Consider the following 16,330-nt stretch of genomic DNA (forward strand, 5'->3'; position numbering starts at 1 on the left):
AATGAACACAATTGCATTTTATTGATGGCAATTTGAATGTACAGACATACTGTGACGAGATCCTGAGGCACATTGTCGTACCATTCATCCACTTCAGCATAATAATGCACGGCCCCATGTCGCAAGGATCTGTACACAATTCCTGGAAGCTGAAAATGTCCCAGTTCTTCCATGGCCTGCATACTCACCAGACATGTCACCCATTTGAGCATGTTTGGGATGCTCTGGATCAACTTGTATGACCGTGTGTTCCAATTCCCGCCATATATACTGTTGGATTCAATTAATTTCCATTGTATTATTTTTATCTTATTTTCACAAAAACAGTTGAGTGTAACTCATTTGGTTAAATGTAATGTCAAACAAAGTGTTCATGCTGCTTGAGATGGAACCCTGGATAGGATAGTACATGCTCTGATTATCACTAAAGCATTAGAAGGCTCTGAATGTTAAATAAGTAGTTCACTAATCAGACGTTCAACAAATACGCTGTTTATTTATCAGTTTGCATTTGGTTTAGCATTGTCAATATTAAGTGAACACTGTAAATATAGGCTCAGTTGATTAAAAGATAATTGATACAATATGGACCTGCAGGGGACCTGTAGCATGATGTATTTGAGAGTTGTAGGACAAAAAGAAATACGATATGCAGGAAAAAAAAACAATGTGTAAACAGTAGCCTACATAAAAATTGCCAACATCTCTGACATAGAATACGTAACACACAGCCAGGACAAGTTGAGAGATCATTCTGAAAACAATGTATTTCCTGCCCTACTACATGCTGCTTTCAGAGGTAAAATCTCACCAGAGATATGGATTATCTGGCTAGGGAGAACATTAGATTAACTTTATTCCTAAGCGAGAACATTACATTAGATGAACTTTATGCCTAAGATTTTGGGGAAAATAACCTCAAATTCTATCTAGACTAGAGAGCTCACTCTGTGAAAGTCAATCCTCAGATTCATAAAAGGAAATGTTTATCTCTGATAAACAATTCGGAGTAGTAGGGGATGGTAAAGCATCACTATGACAGGGGCCACTACTCTAGCTCACATAGCTCAGCAGTGGTCTTAAAACAATGAAGCCAAAACCCAGGATAGAGGGGCTGAGTGAATTTAGTCTGGACTCTGTGCAGGAGGGTCATTTTGTCCGAAACACTGTAGAAGGACAGAGTGCCCGCCTGGTGATCAAGATACACTCCTACTCTGGAGGACTGAGGGCGTGCCACTTCAGTCTTGACATTATTATGTCGGTAAAAGTAACCATTACTACAGCACTCTAAACTCCAGGACTTGTCATTGTGTCCGAATTGACAATCGTCCACAGGCCCTGATCGGCTGATGTCTTTATATGAGACGCCTGCATAAATCTTCCACCCACTCCACTCCACCTCCCAGTAACAGCGCCCAGACAGACCTTCCCTGCACAGCACCTGACACAACTGAGTGAATCTGTCTGGACGGCTGGGGTAGGAGTAGCCTTTGCGCTTCAGTTTCACCTTTCTGTTTAGCTCAGACAGAAAGAGTTGTCTGTATAATGTGTGCGGGTCAAGGGTGAGCCGACAGGAATCTGAGGGAAGAGAAATTAAGAAATACAAATATGATATGAGTGTGGGTGAGCATCATTGGAGATACGACTGTTAGCAAATTCAGGATAAAGGGACTCACATTGTAAGAAGTCGGCTCTGGTCTTGGGTTCGGGAGGGTGTAGAACATCTACTAGATTCACTGAAACACACAATCACACACAGTAAAAGACTAACGATTAGACCATATAATGCAGTGAAGACGAACTGAAATCCCATCAAAGTATGCAGATGAAACTCTCATTTCTAACCTACCTCTGGTGGAAATTCTGCACCATTCTCTCTTCAAGATGCCCTCTAGTTTCTCTCTCAGGTTAGACACAGCCTCACTCACATCCTCAAAGTACGGAAGAGGACGGACAGCGATGGTGGGTAAATCTGTAAATACACTGGGACTGGCGAGAGACTGATAACTCTGCAGAGCGAGAGAGAGCACATAGCCACGAGAAAATGATTAAACAGTCAATCTTCTATGCGTGAACTAATAAATTCCTCAAATGAATCACTTTGCTTTTCTACGAGAGGGATGAGTTGAAGTCGGCTAGCTAGAGAAATAACATTCTACTTACTACTGTAGATAGTTTCAAAGGCTTTGGGAAACCCACCCCAGAATAACGAGTTCCTTTTGCAATAACAGACGGATGGTCCCTCAGTGTAGCTACCTCCAGGAAATGGATGTGATCCTCTGTGTGTGCGAGCTTCTCCAGCTCAACCCCTCTCATCTTCAGCTCAGCGATCTCCTGCTCCAAACGCTCCATGAGGTCTTCAGCTTGACTCACAGCCGTATACTCCTGGGCTATGATCAGCTCCTTCATCTCAGAGCGCCTTCGCTCAACGGAGTCAATAAATTCTGTGAAGATCCTCTCACTTTCCTCCACTGCTGCCTGTGCAGAGCGCTGTTTTATAAGACCGACAAAAACAAGAGAACGGTTCATGTTAAAAAAAAAATCTATTATCTCTCTAACTTGGAGCCCAGTGGGATTGGAGTGGCCTCTAACTGACTGACTGGTTAAAAAGCAGTGAAATGGGTCGTGATTCCAGGTTGTCTTTGTTGCAATTATACTGTGCATCTTAGAAGATTGCTATATCATACCAATGTGGTTCCTGAGATATCAAACACTTCTCCAGGCAGTGTGGGATCTGAATCTGTGCAACTCTACTGCAACAAAAACAACACGGTTAATCTACTCAGATCAATACTCACACTGAGAGACTCCACAGCCTTTTGCACTTCCTTCAACTCCTTCTCCCTCTCCTGGACTCTCTGCTTGACCTTCTGCTGACTCAGCCCTATCTGCTTCTGTGGACAAAAACAAACGTTATTTGTTTGACATTTTGCAGGATGAAATCTCTTGAGATGCACCATCTCATTTTCAAGTGTCCAAATGAAAAACAAAATCTAACAAACAATACTTAGAAACAAGAATAATATGGCAACTACTGTTTAACAATAATAAAATAATAATTCAAAACGTACATTAACAGCAAAAAAATCTAAATGTAGTTGTACAACTACTAATAGCCCTACAGCTATTAAAAACTACTGCTACAACTACTATACAACTAATGAAACTAAGTATAATATATACATACATATTTACTAATATCTCCACATGGTGATGTTTCTAATAGTTAAAAACACAAACAGTTTGTTCTTGACATTTTATAAAAAGGGCGTTCTTAAGTTCACTGTGTGAAATCTAAGTTGATACATTTCAAAATAAATTGGTACCAATGCAGTGGTCTTCTAGTTGGGAATGGCCATGTACTCTTATAATCTCCACCCGGCACAGCCAGAAGCGGACTGGCCACCCCTCAGAGCCTGGTTAGTCTCTAAATTTCTTCCTAGGTTCCTGCCTTTCTAGTGAGTTTTTCCTAGCCACCATATTTCTACATCTGCATTGCTTGCTGTTTGGGGTTTTAGGCCGTGTTTTTGTATAGCACTGTAACATCTGCTGATGTAAAAAAGGCTTTATAAATACATTTGATTGAAATAAATTGGATTGTTATAATGTGGGAAAGTGCAAATATTGAAACTATCGACAAAATAAAAATAAAAAGTTGAATACTTCTCCTTGCCATTATTATTCACCTGATGACAAGATGTGTAAAAAAAATGGTTTTGCTAACATATGGTGGGGATTCCTGGGTCACCGATTTGCTCGGGAGGGGGTTCCTCTGCAAGAAAAGGTTGAAGACCCCTCCTCTATTCATCAGGTTCAAATAATGTGGTTTTAAATCAAACAAAGTCCTATATCATGCTGTTTGGTACATGGCAAATAAACTCCACAGCTGGCAATTTCAAAATTGATGCACATAATTGAATAATGCTTATAAGTGTTGATTGTTTGAAATATCTTGGTTTGAGGATGGTTCTTAGTTATCTTTTGGAAAGCATATTGTTTATATTATTAACTACAAGCTTGGCTTTCTATACAGATCTTAGAATTGTTTTACTGTATCCATTAGAAAGACCTTAGTAACTCAACTGCTGCTTCCTATCCTAGACTATGGTGACATCATCTACCAAAACACAACCAAGACCTTACTTAATGTCATTTCTAACAATATTTGCTAATTAATTATTGGATGCCATTATAAGACACATCATTGCACACTGTATGAATCACTAAATTAACTGTCACTCCCAGTTAGAAGACAACTGCATTGGTACCAATTTATTTTTCAATGTATCAACTTAGATGTCCATGTATATATTAGGAACACCTAATTATACAGCCTATTTGCTAGAAAGGTAACTCCAAACACATTTTCGCTTAGACGTGTGTTGGCAAAAATGTATGTCCATGTCAAGAAAGCTTACCAGCAGCACTTGCCTCACTGGTAGCCTATTCGCGGTTGCTTTTTCAAAGCCTGTGTCAGATACTCCAGTGAGTGTAATTTGCTCAATATTAGGATTTGAGAATATTTTTTTTAAATAGATATTTTTGCTGACCCCATGCAGTACCTAGGACCCCCGGTTGAATACTTCTGTTATAGAGGACTGTATCATTAGCGTATAAGTGAAAATGTGAATTCTGACAAATTAGAGGCAATTCATTTATGAATATAGGACAAATAAGTAGGCCAATACGAAGCCTTGAGGTACTCCTCTACTGAGTGAAAGGAGTTCTGATTTGTGTTCTATGAAAACAGTGTTTTATATTGCTAAGATAGGCATGGAACCAGTTTAGTGATCTTTTAGTCAAACCAATGTTTTTAAGTTTTCCTAGTAACATTGAATGAATGATCAACTAAATCAAATAAAGATGCCACCATTTAGTTTGCCTTGGTCAGATGAAGAATTTGTATATCGTAGTAAGTTTCAGTAATATTCTAGTAGTAGTAGAATGGTTGGGTCTAAAGCCAGATTGAAAAGAGTCATATTTTATTTATCTAGGTACTGATATATTTGGGAATGTAATAATTTCTCACAGATTTTTGCTATTGAACAGATTACTATAGGTCTATAGTTATTTGGGGCTAAAGAGTTTCCACCTTTATGAAGAGGGGTCCTTACTGAGCTGCATGGTATTGATGTGATGTGACAATGCCAATCTGTCTCATATGCCCATCTAAATGTGATTTTTATCACAATAACTGTAATATTAGCTTGATTCTCACCTGTTTCTCCATCTTTTCAGCTGTGATTGAGACTGTATCATGGCCTTTATGTTCATCCATGGTACACAGATAACAGATACACTGCTGATCGGTCCGGCAGAAAATCTCCAGCAGTTTGTCATGATGAGAGCAGATATTGTCCTGCAATTGTGTGGTGGCTTTGATCAGCTTGTGCTTCATCAATGGAGCTATATTATAATGAGGCTGGAGATGAGTCTCGCAGTAAGAGGCTAGACACACCAGACATGACTTGAGAGCTTTCTGCTTTCTTCCATTGCAGAAATCACATTCCACATCTCCAGGTCCAGCAAAGCACATAGCAGGAGGAGTAGGCTGGAGTCCTATCTTCTTCATGTTCCCAACCACCATGGCTAGCAGGCTATTCTTCATCAGAGCAGGCCTAGGAGAGAAAGTCTGTCTGCACTGGGGACAATTGTAGACGCCCTTTGGATCATCCTTATCCCAGCAGTCCTCAATACAATTGCTACAGTAACTGTGTCCACAGTTGATAGTGACCGGCTCCTTCAGTAAATCCAGACAGATAGAGCAGCAGAACTGGTCCTGGTCCAGGAGAACTCCCTGCTCAGCCATTTTAGTTATCACTCACAAAGACCAATAACTGTATAGACAAAGACACACCCCGGCAGAAATGAATGAATCTAGGTAGACGTAAAATGTATCTCCCAGTCCAGCAGTTGAACTAGTCTAACTGGAATTCAATAATTTCATTTGTACCAGTCGTGATTTCAAATGCAGACGTCACAATTCAAATGTAATTGTTGATAACCGACTAGCAGCGACAAATCGATTCGAGATCGGCAGGGGGACATAATTATGCGCGACACAGGAAGTGTGCACACCAACATCCGGCTGATCTAATTATTTTCTTAAAATATTTGGCGGTTTGAGGAAGACATTCGTATAAATTGGCCTGCGTAATGTCGAGTAACTACATATTTATGGTGTTAATTTATTTTTTATGTCGTTAACTATATTTGTATCCTTTGTTGAATTTCGACCACGGTAAGGCGCATTACTAACTAGCCATGTTTGCTTTCTGTTTCTACCCAACTAATGTTAGCTTACCTCGTATCTGTAACGTTTTCAATCTTCTGCTAACTAGCAGTTAGTTTTTAGATCTAAACGTTTGCAGCTCGCTGGAAGTATGTCGAACATTCAGAGAACGAATGGCAAATATCTGTGGTGGTCGCTTTTGGGTCTTGGATTTCAACCTGAAGTCGCAACATCATCAGGGGCCAGCAAAGCCAATGTCAAACACATCATTCTTGGACCGTACGTGTTGATTGTCGTGGTAACGGCTAACGTTAACAGTTAAAGTTGACAGTATCAACATCAGTAGTGCAACCCTGTTTCAATCCAGTGAGACAAATTGGCGATGGCATGACAATTAGAATAAACTAATAGACAGACGGACTCTATTCTCTCAGGTCAGTCAAAAGCCTGTTTTGACACCAGTTTCTTACTCTCACCAACAGAAATATGTTTGACAAACCAAACAAGGATGCTTTCTACATAGTTACCCATTTCCTGTTAGAGAAACTCAACCCCACCCGCTTCCACGATACATACAGGTATGGTGATGGTCCCATTCCCAGCTTGTTTTTCTTCACACTTTTGTAATGTTCCGCAATCATGTAATATGTTGGGTCTTGTATGCAGGCATTGCTGGCCGGTGTTGGACCACAAAGCAGATGCTGAATTCCGTAAGGTGACCTGTGCTTGGCTGCGAGATCTAATGGTAAGGATTTGGCATTCATTTCAGATGTACAGGATTTGACATACTTGTTGTAGTAGATCTATACTGTCTGTAAGTATGGCTGTTAAGCAGGTCTAAAGCATTTGATCTTGATCTGTGCTTTCAGGATGAGCAGGGCAGCACAATTCCCAAAGTGGTGGCGTCACTGTTCCTCTCGCCTGGTGGTCCCAAGTTCGTCAACCTGATGCTCCATCTAGCCAATCATGTTGAGTTTCAGGAGATGCAGACATTTTCTACAGGTAGGAGGGCCAGAGAGGAGAAGGAAATGTGAGAAGATTGACTCCACCCAAAATCTATCCACGAACATAAGACCACAAAGTGAGGAATATTTGTATGGAGGTCAATGTGTGGAATTAACTTTTTTTTGTTAATTTGCTACCTGATCAAATAGAAGTTTCGTAATGAGGTTTTTAAGAATGCACTGATAAGTGGATACACACAAAGATGGCATTTCAGCAACTTTGAAAAAAATTACTGTCGGAGTTGTGCCTGTTCACAAGCATATCTGCCCTCTCTCATTGGCTAGAATGCTACCACCTGATCTCACCTGCCTTCCATCTTTGAGGACATGTATTCCCATTGTTACAGTAGTAACTCTACTATCTTGTCAAATAGATCATCTTTGGGAAGGCCTATGTATGACTAAGGTTTGGACTAAAGGCATCCTCCATCGATTTTCTTCTACCTGTGAAATTGTAAGCGTCTGTCTAGTTGTTTTTCAATGTGTGTTATTAGATGGTACGTGGGTCCCAGAGGCGGCGGCAGCCCCTGCCTCTTCTGTGCAAATGGCACTGAAGCGGTTTCAGCTGGTCAAGACCAGATTCCTGAGGGGAGCTGTAGAGCAGGACCGGATCCTGCAGGAGTACCAGAGGCAGGCCCAGTAAGTCACGGACAACTGTACAAACCACAAGCATTGGATAAGTTTCAGATAGTTATTTTCTGGACATTTACAATGCCTAGAAAAGTGTCATGTTTTTGTTGACAATTTCAGTTGGATTAAAAAAAAAACATCCTTTCATTGGGTAGGTATCATGTGATTCTGACTAATTAGCACAGGTGCAAATGATGAGCAGGCAATCAAGCCTTATTATAAAACATGGTTACAGGGGTCAACTGGACTGTGTATTCACAGGCAGCTAATTATTTTCCCTAATTTATATTCTGCCCAATCAGATCAGCTCTGAAACAAAGCTGGTGCAAAAAGATCAGAATTGGGCTGCCTGTGTAAACACAGCCCTGTTGGTTACTTTCTAATGTGCCTAGTTTTGCCATTCTACATCTGTGTCCTTTTCTTGTAGATCTGAAGTGAAGTCTTTGAGGGATTTGAGGGCTGAAGATGCAAAGTATGATGATTTGCTCAAGTATGTATGAGATATTCCATCTATCCTTCAATTATTTTGTTGTTGTAGTTGCTCTGTTTTCAGTTCACTTTTGGCATAAAACAATGGCAGCTGGTTAAATTCTTTATTTCCCCCCTGCACAGGTGTCACAAGAAAGAAGCTGACAAGGAGGATACTCCTCAAGCTGAGAAGATTCAAAAGGTTTTTCCTTAATTTCATAACTGTCTAGTTCGTAAACCGTCACTGGAAACTGACATTCATTACATTTCCATCTGCAATGTTCTGACCCTTACACCTCTGAATGAACAAACCCCAGGTGCGCTCCCTGTGGTCATCCATTGACGGAGTGCTGTCCGCCCTGGAGGAGGAGCGGCGCGTGGTGGGGAGTGTGATCAGGGGAGATGTGGACCAGTACACCCTGGACGGGACGGGCCTGGCCCTTAAAATCCCCCGGGTTCTGCTGGAGCGGCTAGAGCAGTTACCCCACGTGGTGAGAAGCACAAAAATGATATCGTTGCCTTTTTAGGTTAGTGGGTGACAGTGCATTTGGAACTTGATCCATATTTCAGTGCAATGTTTCCCAAATCTCTCCTCGAGTACTCCGATGTTCCACATGTTCTAGAACTAGCACAACTGATTGATTTAAATGAATGAGTAGTTATTAGTTGACCAATTTGAATCTGGTATGCTGGAAATTCATAAAATAAATGGAACTTGAAAGGGTGTACTGCTCTAGTCTGTGTGTTTATCACTAAGCTGTGTGTGTCAGTCGAGTGTGGGCAGTGTGTACGAGGCAGGCCAGCTGAACCTCCTCAGCATGCTGGAGCTGCTCCACCAGGCCCTAGGCCTCCTGGGGGAAGAGAGGGTCAAGATGGCAGGACACACCCCCATTGCTCAGCTCCACCCCCTGCTCCTGCAAGAGAGAAATCTGCAGATGGCCCGTGCCCTGGAGGACCTCCGACTCATGAGGTGGGTTACAGTGACTATTTATTTTTTATATATATATATATATATATAAAATTGATATATTTTTAAAACCCATCTTGAACTGTAGTAATAAAGCTATTTTAAATGGTGTTGCTCCTTTCTCCTTGGCATCACTGCATCCCACTGTCTCGCTCTTTGTCCAGGAAGAGGATTTCAAAGGAGGAAATTCCCGAGGTAAAGAGCGTCATCAGGAAGTTGGAGATGGCGTGGGACCAGAAGTGGGCAGACTGTCTGAAACGCACGCCGCTGACCTCGTTTCTCAACGAGGATCCTGTAAGTGCCTCTTAGGATTTGTGACCTGGATGTATTAAATGGAGGCTCTGTCCAGATATAACCAGTAGCCCTTACCCCCTGCAGGCTAGTGCTATTCTACTACGACAACTGTAATCTTTAACTTTACTGACTTTATTGTCCCCGTGGAGACGTTTTGTTGCAGTGTCATGTACATGTTTAAAGTGGCATTAAATACAAAACAAATTGACAATACAACTTTCATAAGTTACATACCAATAAAAAGAGACCAGGCTGCTGGCCTTACTGGGTCGATAGGAACATTAGCCCAAGCTATTTTGGAGGGATATCACACCTGGCACTAAGTGTCTAATTCTGTTTTTCCTTCTGGGTGGTGCCCTATACCTGTGCCCAGAGTGGAGTAGTTCAAAGTCCGGGTACAGGGGGTGGCTTGGGTCTAAAATGATTTTGTGAGCCTTGCGGAGGGCCCTGACTTTAAAGATCTCATCCAGGCCTGTCTGTTTGACTCCATGTACCTTACTTGCTGTGGTGATATCCTTCTTTGCATATATCTCTGGCTGACAGTGGCATTGCCAAACCAACAAACAATACAAAAAGTAAAAACTCAAAAGATTTGTGAAACACTCGGTATAGTACAGTCAACCTTAAAATATCCCAGCTTTTTGAGAAAGTACAGTCTGACTTTTTTGTTGTTGTAGATCAGGTTTGTACATTAACTCCACTGTAGCTTATTGTCAAAGGGTGACACCCAGATATTTGTTTTCCTCTACAGTCTCTATGTTCTGACCTCCGATAGCTGTTGTAGGTGTTGTGCATAGACTTCAGGAAGCGTACATCTCATTGGTCTTGTTTTTATTGAGGACCAAGTGTGATTCCTCACGCCACTCTACGAAGTCATTTAGGACCGGACCATGGTGTTTCTCATCATGCAACAGGCTGATCAAGGCAGTGTCACCAGCGAATTTAACAAGGTGTCTGTCAGGATGGGAACTAGTACAACTATTAGTGTACAAGAGTGGGGTCAAAATGCATCCCCGAGGAGAGCCTGTGTTGGTGGAGCGTGTGTCCGACACGTTGGGACCTACTTTGACCCTCTGTGACCTCTGGCTTATGAAGTCCAACACCCCCCCCCAATCTAATTAGAATTCTCTGGTTGATTGTGTTGAAGGCAGAAAAAAAGTCAACAGAACCCTCTTGGCACCCTATTGATATTCAAAGACCATGTTGAGAGTAAGAATGGCATCATCAACTCCTCTGATGGGCAAACTGAAACGGGTCGAGGAGCTTCTGGGTGGAGCTTAGAATGACTTTTCACAATTTTCTCAAAGCATTTGATTACTAAGGATGTCGAGACCACAGAGCAGTAGTCATTCGACACAGTGGGATTAGATGTTTCTCCGCAATACTGGCACATGTTGCTGGTGGAGCGAGGTTTGGAAAATGTCTAAAAACACCAGCCAGATGTTCAACGCAGTGCTTTAACACTTCCACTTTGTCTGGGCTTTTGTGTGCGTTACATCCCCTGAACAACTTCAAAACATCTGCCTGTTTAACAACAACCCTCTCAAACATTTTATAATGATGCTTCTGTTTGTTTTACCTCGGACACAAGGTCGTCAGATTCAAATCTTGAGAAGAATATTCAGTTCATTAGCCATGTTCTGGCCCTCATGTCTCCCAAGGTCAGCATTGGTTTTCCCCTTGCCGATGTAGGGGGCACAAGCCATGGATTTAATCCCTTGGCAGGCCACCCTTGAGTTTTCTGAGGAGAGGGTCTTCTCCACCCTTTGGTTGAATACCTCCTTGTCCGCCAGTATCTCTTTTGATCTCACGTTGTACATCTCTTAAAGCCTGTCTATCGCCCTCATAAACTGCCTTCTTCCTATTAAGTAGTGATTTAAGATTTTTTTTGATACCCTAGGCTTATTGTTTGGGCAGGTTTTAGTAGGCACAACTGACTCAACACAGAAGTTTACATAGTCTGAAACAACATCTGTGTGTTGATCAAGATCAGAGCTGCTGTCCTCATACCTCCCAGTCAAAACAAAACACCCTTGGAGACAAGTGATACTGTTGTCTTTTCAGATCTGGACAGTTTTAACTGTGGGCTTCCCCCTCTCCAGGAGCTGACGGTAGGTTGGCCGGAGGTAGGCAACATTGTGGTCTGATGTCTCCAGGGGAAGTCTGGTGGTGGCAGAGAAAGCATTTGGTGTTGTCCCACAGCGCAAATCAAGAGTCTTCTTTTTCCTAGTGACATTTCACATACTGGTGGTACGTGCGCAGGACCTTGTGCGAAGTACAGTTGTTAAAATCCCCTAAAATGTGGGTGCGTCGGGAGATGGATTCCGTTTTCTGTGACGACAGATTATACATTTTGGATTTTGCTGTATTAGCTTTTGGTTGTAAGTACACAACGGTCACAAACAATTGGGGCAACTCACGGGGCAGCTGGTAGGGTCGCAGTGACACAGAAAACAGTTCAATGTCAGGGGTACAGAGGTCGTACCAGGATTAATTTACACCACTGGTCCCTGACAAGCAGGCAGACACTCCGCCGTGAGATTTTCCCAGTGACGGTCCGATCACGGTCCGCTCTGACCGGTGTGAAGCCGGCCGGCTCTACCTCCCTATTCGGGACTCTTGTCATCCAGCCAAGTCTCAGTAAACGCCAGCAAACAGGCCATCCGGTATTCATGTTGGAAGTGCAGATTCGCTGACACTTCATCCCCTTCCCCCTCAGTGAATGGGCATTGATCAGCAAGGTGGTGGGTACATTTTTAAATTTTTTTAAGTCTTTGTCTGATAACCCTGCGTTTTCCACGTTTGTAATCCACTCGCAGACAATCAGGGATTAGATGGGCCATTGGGATATCCATCGCGTTTGAGTTGCGCTGTAGTAGGAACTTTTGCTGCCACCAGCGTTTTTCATCATTTAGTCTGTTGGTAGCGATCAACAAGATCAGTCCAACACCCCACCACTGTAAAGCTATAGTTGACAGATGGTTTACAAATAAAGTGAGCAAATTAAAAACATTTGTTTAAAACATAAGAACGCCACACCAAACGTCCCACACACTGCGGGATCCAGTAATTTCTCTCTCTCCCCCTTCAGGCCCTTGACTTTCTGTGCCCCGTGGCTCCTCTGTCCTTTGAGCCGGCCACAGAAGCCAGTTCTAAATCCAGCGTTTTCTCCCAGTATCCGGCGACGCTACCCAGTGAGTAGAGGGAAACTAAATATTTCCACTTCTAAGTTGCTTTATTGTTTAACTGCATATTTTAACAATCATTACCTTGTTTTTTTTTTCTTTTTAACTTAGAATTTTCTGAGGAGAAGCTTGCGGAGACTGACTCCATTCCAATGGATTCTGCCCTCAAACGGTATATTAATACTCAGCCTGTCTTGTTTTCATTGCTAATGGGCAACTAGTAGTCTGATTCCTCTGTATTGTGTTGTTGTTGGGAGGCAGATACCTGGGCAGTTCTGAGCTGTGCTCTGCCTGTCACTAGCCCTCCCTATAGCATACCTGCTCTCTGATGACCGGGGCGAGTTGAGTGAAATCGCAACGGACAGATACGGAGCAGACAACAATTATCCTGTCTTGTTCCTCTTTTCTTTTCTTTTTCTTAACCATGAACCTCATTTGATCCACAGATGTCTTTATAACGTCTCTTTTTGAACAGCCTTTTCCCTCCAGCTGTTGAGAGGGTTGCATCTCTTCTTCCTAGTGTGGTCTCTTCCCCACTGACTCCCCTCCATGCACTTTGTGAAACTCCTCTGGCTATCCCTGTCAAAGCTCCCTCACCAAGCCCCCTGCCGGTATGTGATGTGCACCAAGTGTCCTATTCCATGTTCAGACTAGTGGAGGCTGCTAAGTGGAGGATGGCTCATAATAATGGCCCGGAATAGAGCGAATGGCATCAAACACCTTAACCAGGTGTTTGATTTATTTGATATCATTCCACTGATTGCGCTCCAGTTATTACCACGAGCCCATTCTCCCCAATTTAGATGCTACCAACCTCCTGTGGTGCAGATTGTCGGAAGGTTTAAAAAAAAATATATATATATATATTTTTTTTTTAAGGCTCATTGATTTAGCTGATTTCAATATTTTAATACTGCTTTTCATTTTTAAAGGCTTTCGGCCTATGTCACTCCTGCACACAAATGTCCTTAATTCATGTTTAATCACCTGTGACAATCTTTCCTTATAGGCCAGTGTAAGGAAGACTCCTTGTGCATCTCCAAAGATGTCTGCAGTGAAGAAAAAGGCTCAGATCCTGGACTCTGAGTTTGACAACTTGGCAAATCAGGTACAGTTTCCATACATTTCCTTACTCGAACCACAATGCAGAATGAGGGCTGATCCTTCTAGTCATTATTTTGGTAGTTGTTGGGAGGCAGATACCTGGGCAGTACTGAGCTGTGCTCTGCCTGTCACTAGCCCTCCCTATAGCATACCTGCTCTCTGATGACCGGGGCGAGTTGAGTGAAATCGCAACGGACAGATACGGAGCAGACAACCGTTATCTGCATAGACATGACTGATTTGAGTCACCGAAGAAGGTAGTCAATGTACCATGCTGCTTAACATGCCTGGAGTATATTTTCAATTGCCTTGCTAAGCGTGTGTATGTATTAGTTTGCAGAGGCTGTGACCACCAGCCCTGGTAACGGAAGTTTACAAGGACTTGCGCTGGGTGACTTACTGTGCACTCTTGGCACAGACCCTTTCTCCACCAGGAAGCAGATTCCACGCACCCCAGAGAGTTTGAGTGCGTATTGGACCTTATTTGATTATGTACTTTGAAAGGCAGAATGCTCTTTTACCAGTTTTGCTTTTTGTTGGGCAGAGGAGTAATGTGTTTTTATTTTATTTTTTATCATCAGTTCTGGATGTGAGGAGTTCCTGGCGAAGGGCAGTGGAGGAAGGAGAGGCTCAGAAGGCCCGTCTGTCTGATAAGTTTGACGGCGACGGCATCCTCAGGCACCTCACGGCCCTCTGCGAGGTACCGGAGACCTCCCTCAGCCCCAACATGCACTCCCTGAGCACGGGCCTGGATCCCACCAACGCCACCGACGGTTGCAGTACTGCAGCCCCCGAGCAGGCATCGCTCATGTCCACCCTGCCCTGGGACTCCTCCAACACGGAGGCTCTCCATAGCCTGAGCAGTAGCGACGTGGTCCAGTTCAGAATCGACCAAGAGGCGTTCCCAGAGCAGTTCAGTATAGATCAGGAGACTCTCCCCGAGCTGCCGGGCAACGACGGCAGCTTCCTGAGCTCCAGTGACGCATCCAACACAGAGGAGGAAGAGCTGCTCCTCCCCCACATCCCCTCCCTCTTCCCCCACATCCCCTCCCTCCTTCCCATAGAGACTGAGCCGGCCCTGCTGGTCTCACGCAGGCATCTGGACAAGATCCAGCAGGCCTTCAGAGAGGCCTCCTTCATGGACCAACACCAGGGGGCACAAGAAATGTCTCCCCCACAGCATGACGAGAGGAACCCGGATGCCAGAGACTGGCTGATGGCAACGTCACTGGAGACTGCAGCCACAGTTGACGTGACGGACAAAGTCTTTTCTCTGGATCTGGACACGATACAGAGCCCTTCACCACCAAGAAAAGAGCAGTTTAGCCTCTCACAACTCCTAACATTCTCCCCCATAGAAGACCTGTAGTGCCTCTATCTATATATATCTATATTACCTGAACTATCTTCTAGTTTCTCACTTTTTCACAATTAAGTCTAAGCAACTTCACATGCAATTCAAATATTTGTACGTATGTGTGCCAATCCTATTTTTCTAAGAAACTAACATGAATTGTAAAATATTGTTAATAAATGGTCTAAATAGTTACATTTCAATCTGTTTAATCATTTTTCTGTGTGCATTTCCTGGGCCTGTGAATGCCTTGTTTACAATTGCATTAAGTTAGTTGTTAGGTGTAAACTATAACATTTTCTGATGGTCATTGGACTTTTCAATTGATGAAATGTCTACTTGATTTTTTTAAATTTAAGTAAATGCAGTAGACAGTCTTAGGCTATAGAAGACAGCCAAACTGTTGGTAGCTTTGAGATTTCACTAAATAAATACAGTAGCACCCTCCTAAACTTTTGACCAGTAGTGTAATGACTGCTGTGGTATTTAAGGTTAATAGAACACCTACTCAGTAAAAATAAAATAAAAACCGTTGAATGTTTTCTATATTGTAGAATAATAACGAAGACATCAGAACTATGAAATGGCATCATAACCAAGAAAGTGTTAAAATATTTTGATTTATTTGAGAATTCAAATATCCACTCTTTTCCTTGACAGCTTTGCATACTCCTGGCATTCTCTTAACCTGAAATGCTTTTCCAACAGTCTTGAAGGAGTTCCCAGAACATGCGAGCACTTGATGGACCGCAGAGTGAAGGAAAAGCAGCCAACTCCTCCCAAACCATCTCAATTTGGTTGAGGTCGAAGGATTGTGGAGGCCAGGTCATCTGATGCAGCACTACCTCACTCTCCTTCTTGGTCAAATAGCCCTTACACAGCCTGGAGGTGTGTTGGGTCATTGTCCTGTTGAAAAACACATGATAGTCCCACAAAGCCCAAACCAGATGGGATGGCACATCGCTGCAGAATGCTGTGGTAGCCATGCTGCTTAAGTGTGCCTTGAATTCTAAATAAAACATTGTCACCAGCAAAGCACCATAACACCACCTCCATGCTTTACGGTGGGAAATACACATCCGGAGATCATCC

At 42.9% G+C, this 16,330-nt stretch overlaps 2 protein-coding genes and 2 non-coding genes across 8 annotated transcripts; 3 read left to right on the forward strand and 1 right to left on the reverse strand.

The window, feature by feature from the left end:
- Positions 1–476: 476 nt before the first annotated feature.
- On the reverse strand, positions 477–6,056 carry LOC106577583 (tripartite motif-containing protein 16). 3 transcript variants are annotated; one of them, XM_014155753.2, is made up of 6 exons: positions 5,219–6,056; positions 2,799–2,894; positions 2,257–2,490; positions 1,850–2,009; positions 1,677–1,736; positions 477–1,578 (listed from the first exon to the last, which is right to left on the reverse strand). In XM_014155753.2, the coding sequence occupies exons 1-6, from the start codon at positions 5,807–5,809 to the stop codon at positions 1,049–1,051; spliced, it is 1,671 nt and encodes a 556-aa protein (XP_014011228.1). In that variant the 5' UTR covers positions 5,810–6,056; the 3' UTR covers positions 477–1,048. The 3 variants fall into 3 exon arrangements, with proteins under 3 accessions (XP_014011228.1, XP_014011227.1, XP_045557295.1); XM_014155752.2 differs by having other exon boundaries at positions 2,200–2,490; XM_045701339.1 differs by having other exon boundaries at positions 2,164–2,490.
- A 14-nt stretch (positions 6,057–6,070) lies between these two features.
- On the forward strand, positions 6,071–15,441 carry LOC106577582 (HAUS augmin-like complex subunit 6). Of its 3 annotated transcripts, none has more exons than XM_014155749.2 (17): positions 6,072–6,241; positions 6,342–6,511; positions 6,715–6,810; positions 6,899–6,977; positions 7,102–7,234; positions 7,731–7,875; positions 8,294–8,356; positions 8,479–8,536; positions 8,652–8,825; positions 9,105–9,304; positions 9,466–9,595; positions 12,687–12,789; positions 12,892–12,952; positions 13,256–13,391; positions 13,790–13,888; positions 14,218–14,350; positions 14,466–15,441. In XM_014155749.2, the coding sequence occupies exons 2-17, from the start codon at positions 6,384–6,386 to the stop codon at positions 15,251–15,253; spliced, it is 2,526 nt and encodes an 841-aa protein (XP_014011224.1). In that variant the 5' UTR covers positions 6,072–6,241; positions 6,342–6,383; the 3' UTR covers positions 15,254–15,441. The 3 variants fall into 3 exon arrangements, with proteins under 3 accessions (XP_014011226.1, XP_014011224.1, XP_014011225.1); XM_014155750.2 differs by having other exon boundaries at positions 6,076–6,241; positions 6,345–6,511; XM_014155751.2 differs by lacking the exon at positions 6,342–6,511 and having other exon boundaries at positions 6,071–6,241.
- LOC123728807 (small Cajal body-specific RNA 8) lies at positions 13,032–13,162 on the forward strand. Its single transcript, XR_006760581.1, has one exon.
- On the forward strand, positions 13,970–14,100 carry LOC123728806 (small Cajal body-specific RNA 8). The gene has a single exon (XR_006760580.1).
- Positions 15,442–16,330: the final 889 nt, after the last annotated feature.

This window comes from Salmo salar, chromosome ssa18, assembly GCF_905237065.1.
Source record: "Salmo salar chromosome ssa18, Ssal_v3.1, whole genome shotgun sequence".
In the NCBI taxonomy this organism is placed as follows: domain Eukaryota; kingdom Metazoa; phylum Chordata; class Actinopteri; order Salmoniformes; family Salmonidae; genus Salmo; species Salmo salar.

Coding starts and splice junctions, on each gene's coding strand:
- LOC106577582 (XM_014155749.2), top strand. CDS start 6,384: ATGTCGAACATTCAGAGAACGAATGGCAAATATCTGTGGTGGTCGCTT. Junction 6,811..6,898: donor CGCTTCCACGATACATACAG/GTATGGTGATGG, acceptor TCTTGTATGCAG/GCATTGCTGGCCGGTGTTGG. Junction 8,357..8,478: donor AAGTATGATGATTTGCTCAA/GTATGTATGAGA, acceptor CCCCCTGCACAG/GTGTCACAAGAAAGAAGCTG.
- LOC106577583 (XM_045701339.1), bottom strand. CDS start 5,809: ATGGCTGAGCAGGGAGTTCTCCTGGACCAGGACCAGTTCTGCTGCTCT. Junction 1,737..1,849: donor GTGCAGAATTTCCACCAGAG/GTAGGTTAGAAA, acceptor TGTGTGTTTCAG/TGAATCTAGTAGATGTTCTA. Junction 1,579..1,676: donor CAGAGCCGACTTCTTACAAT/GTGAGTCCCTTT, acceptor CTCTTCCCTCAG/ATTCCTGTCGGCTCACCCTT.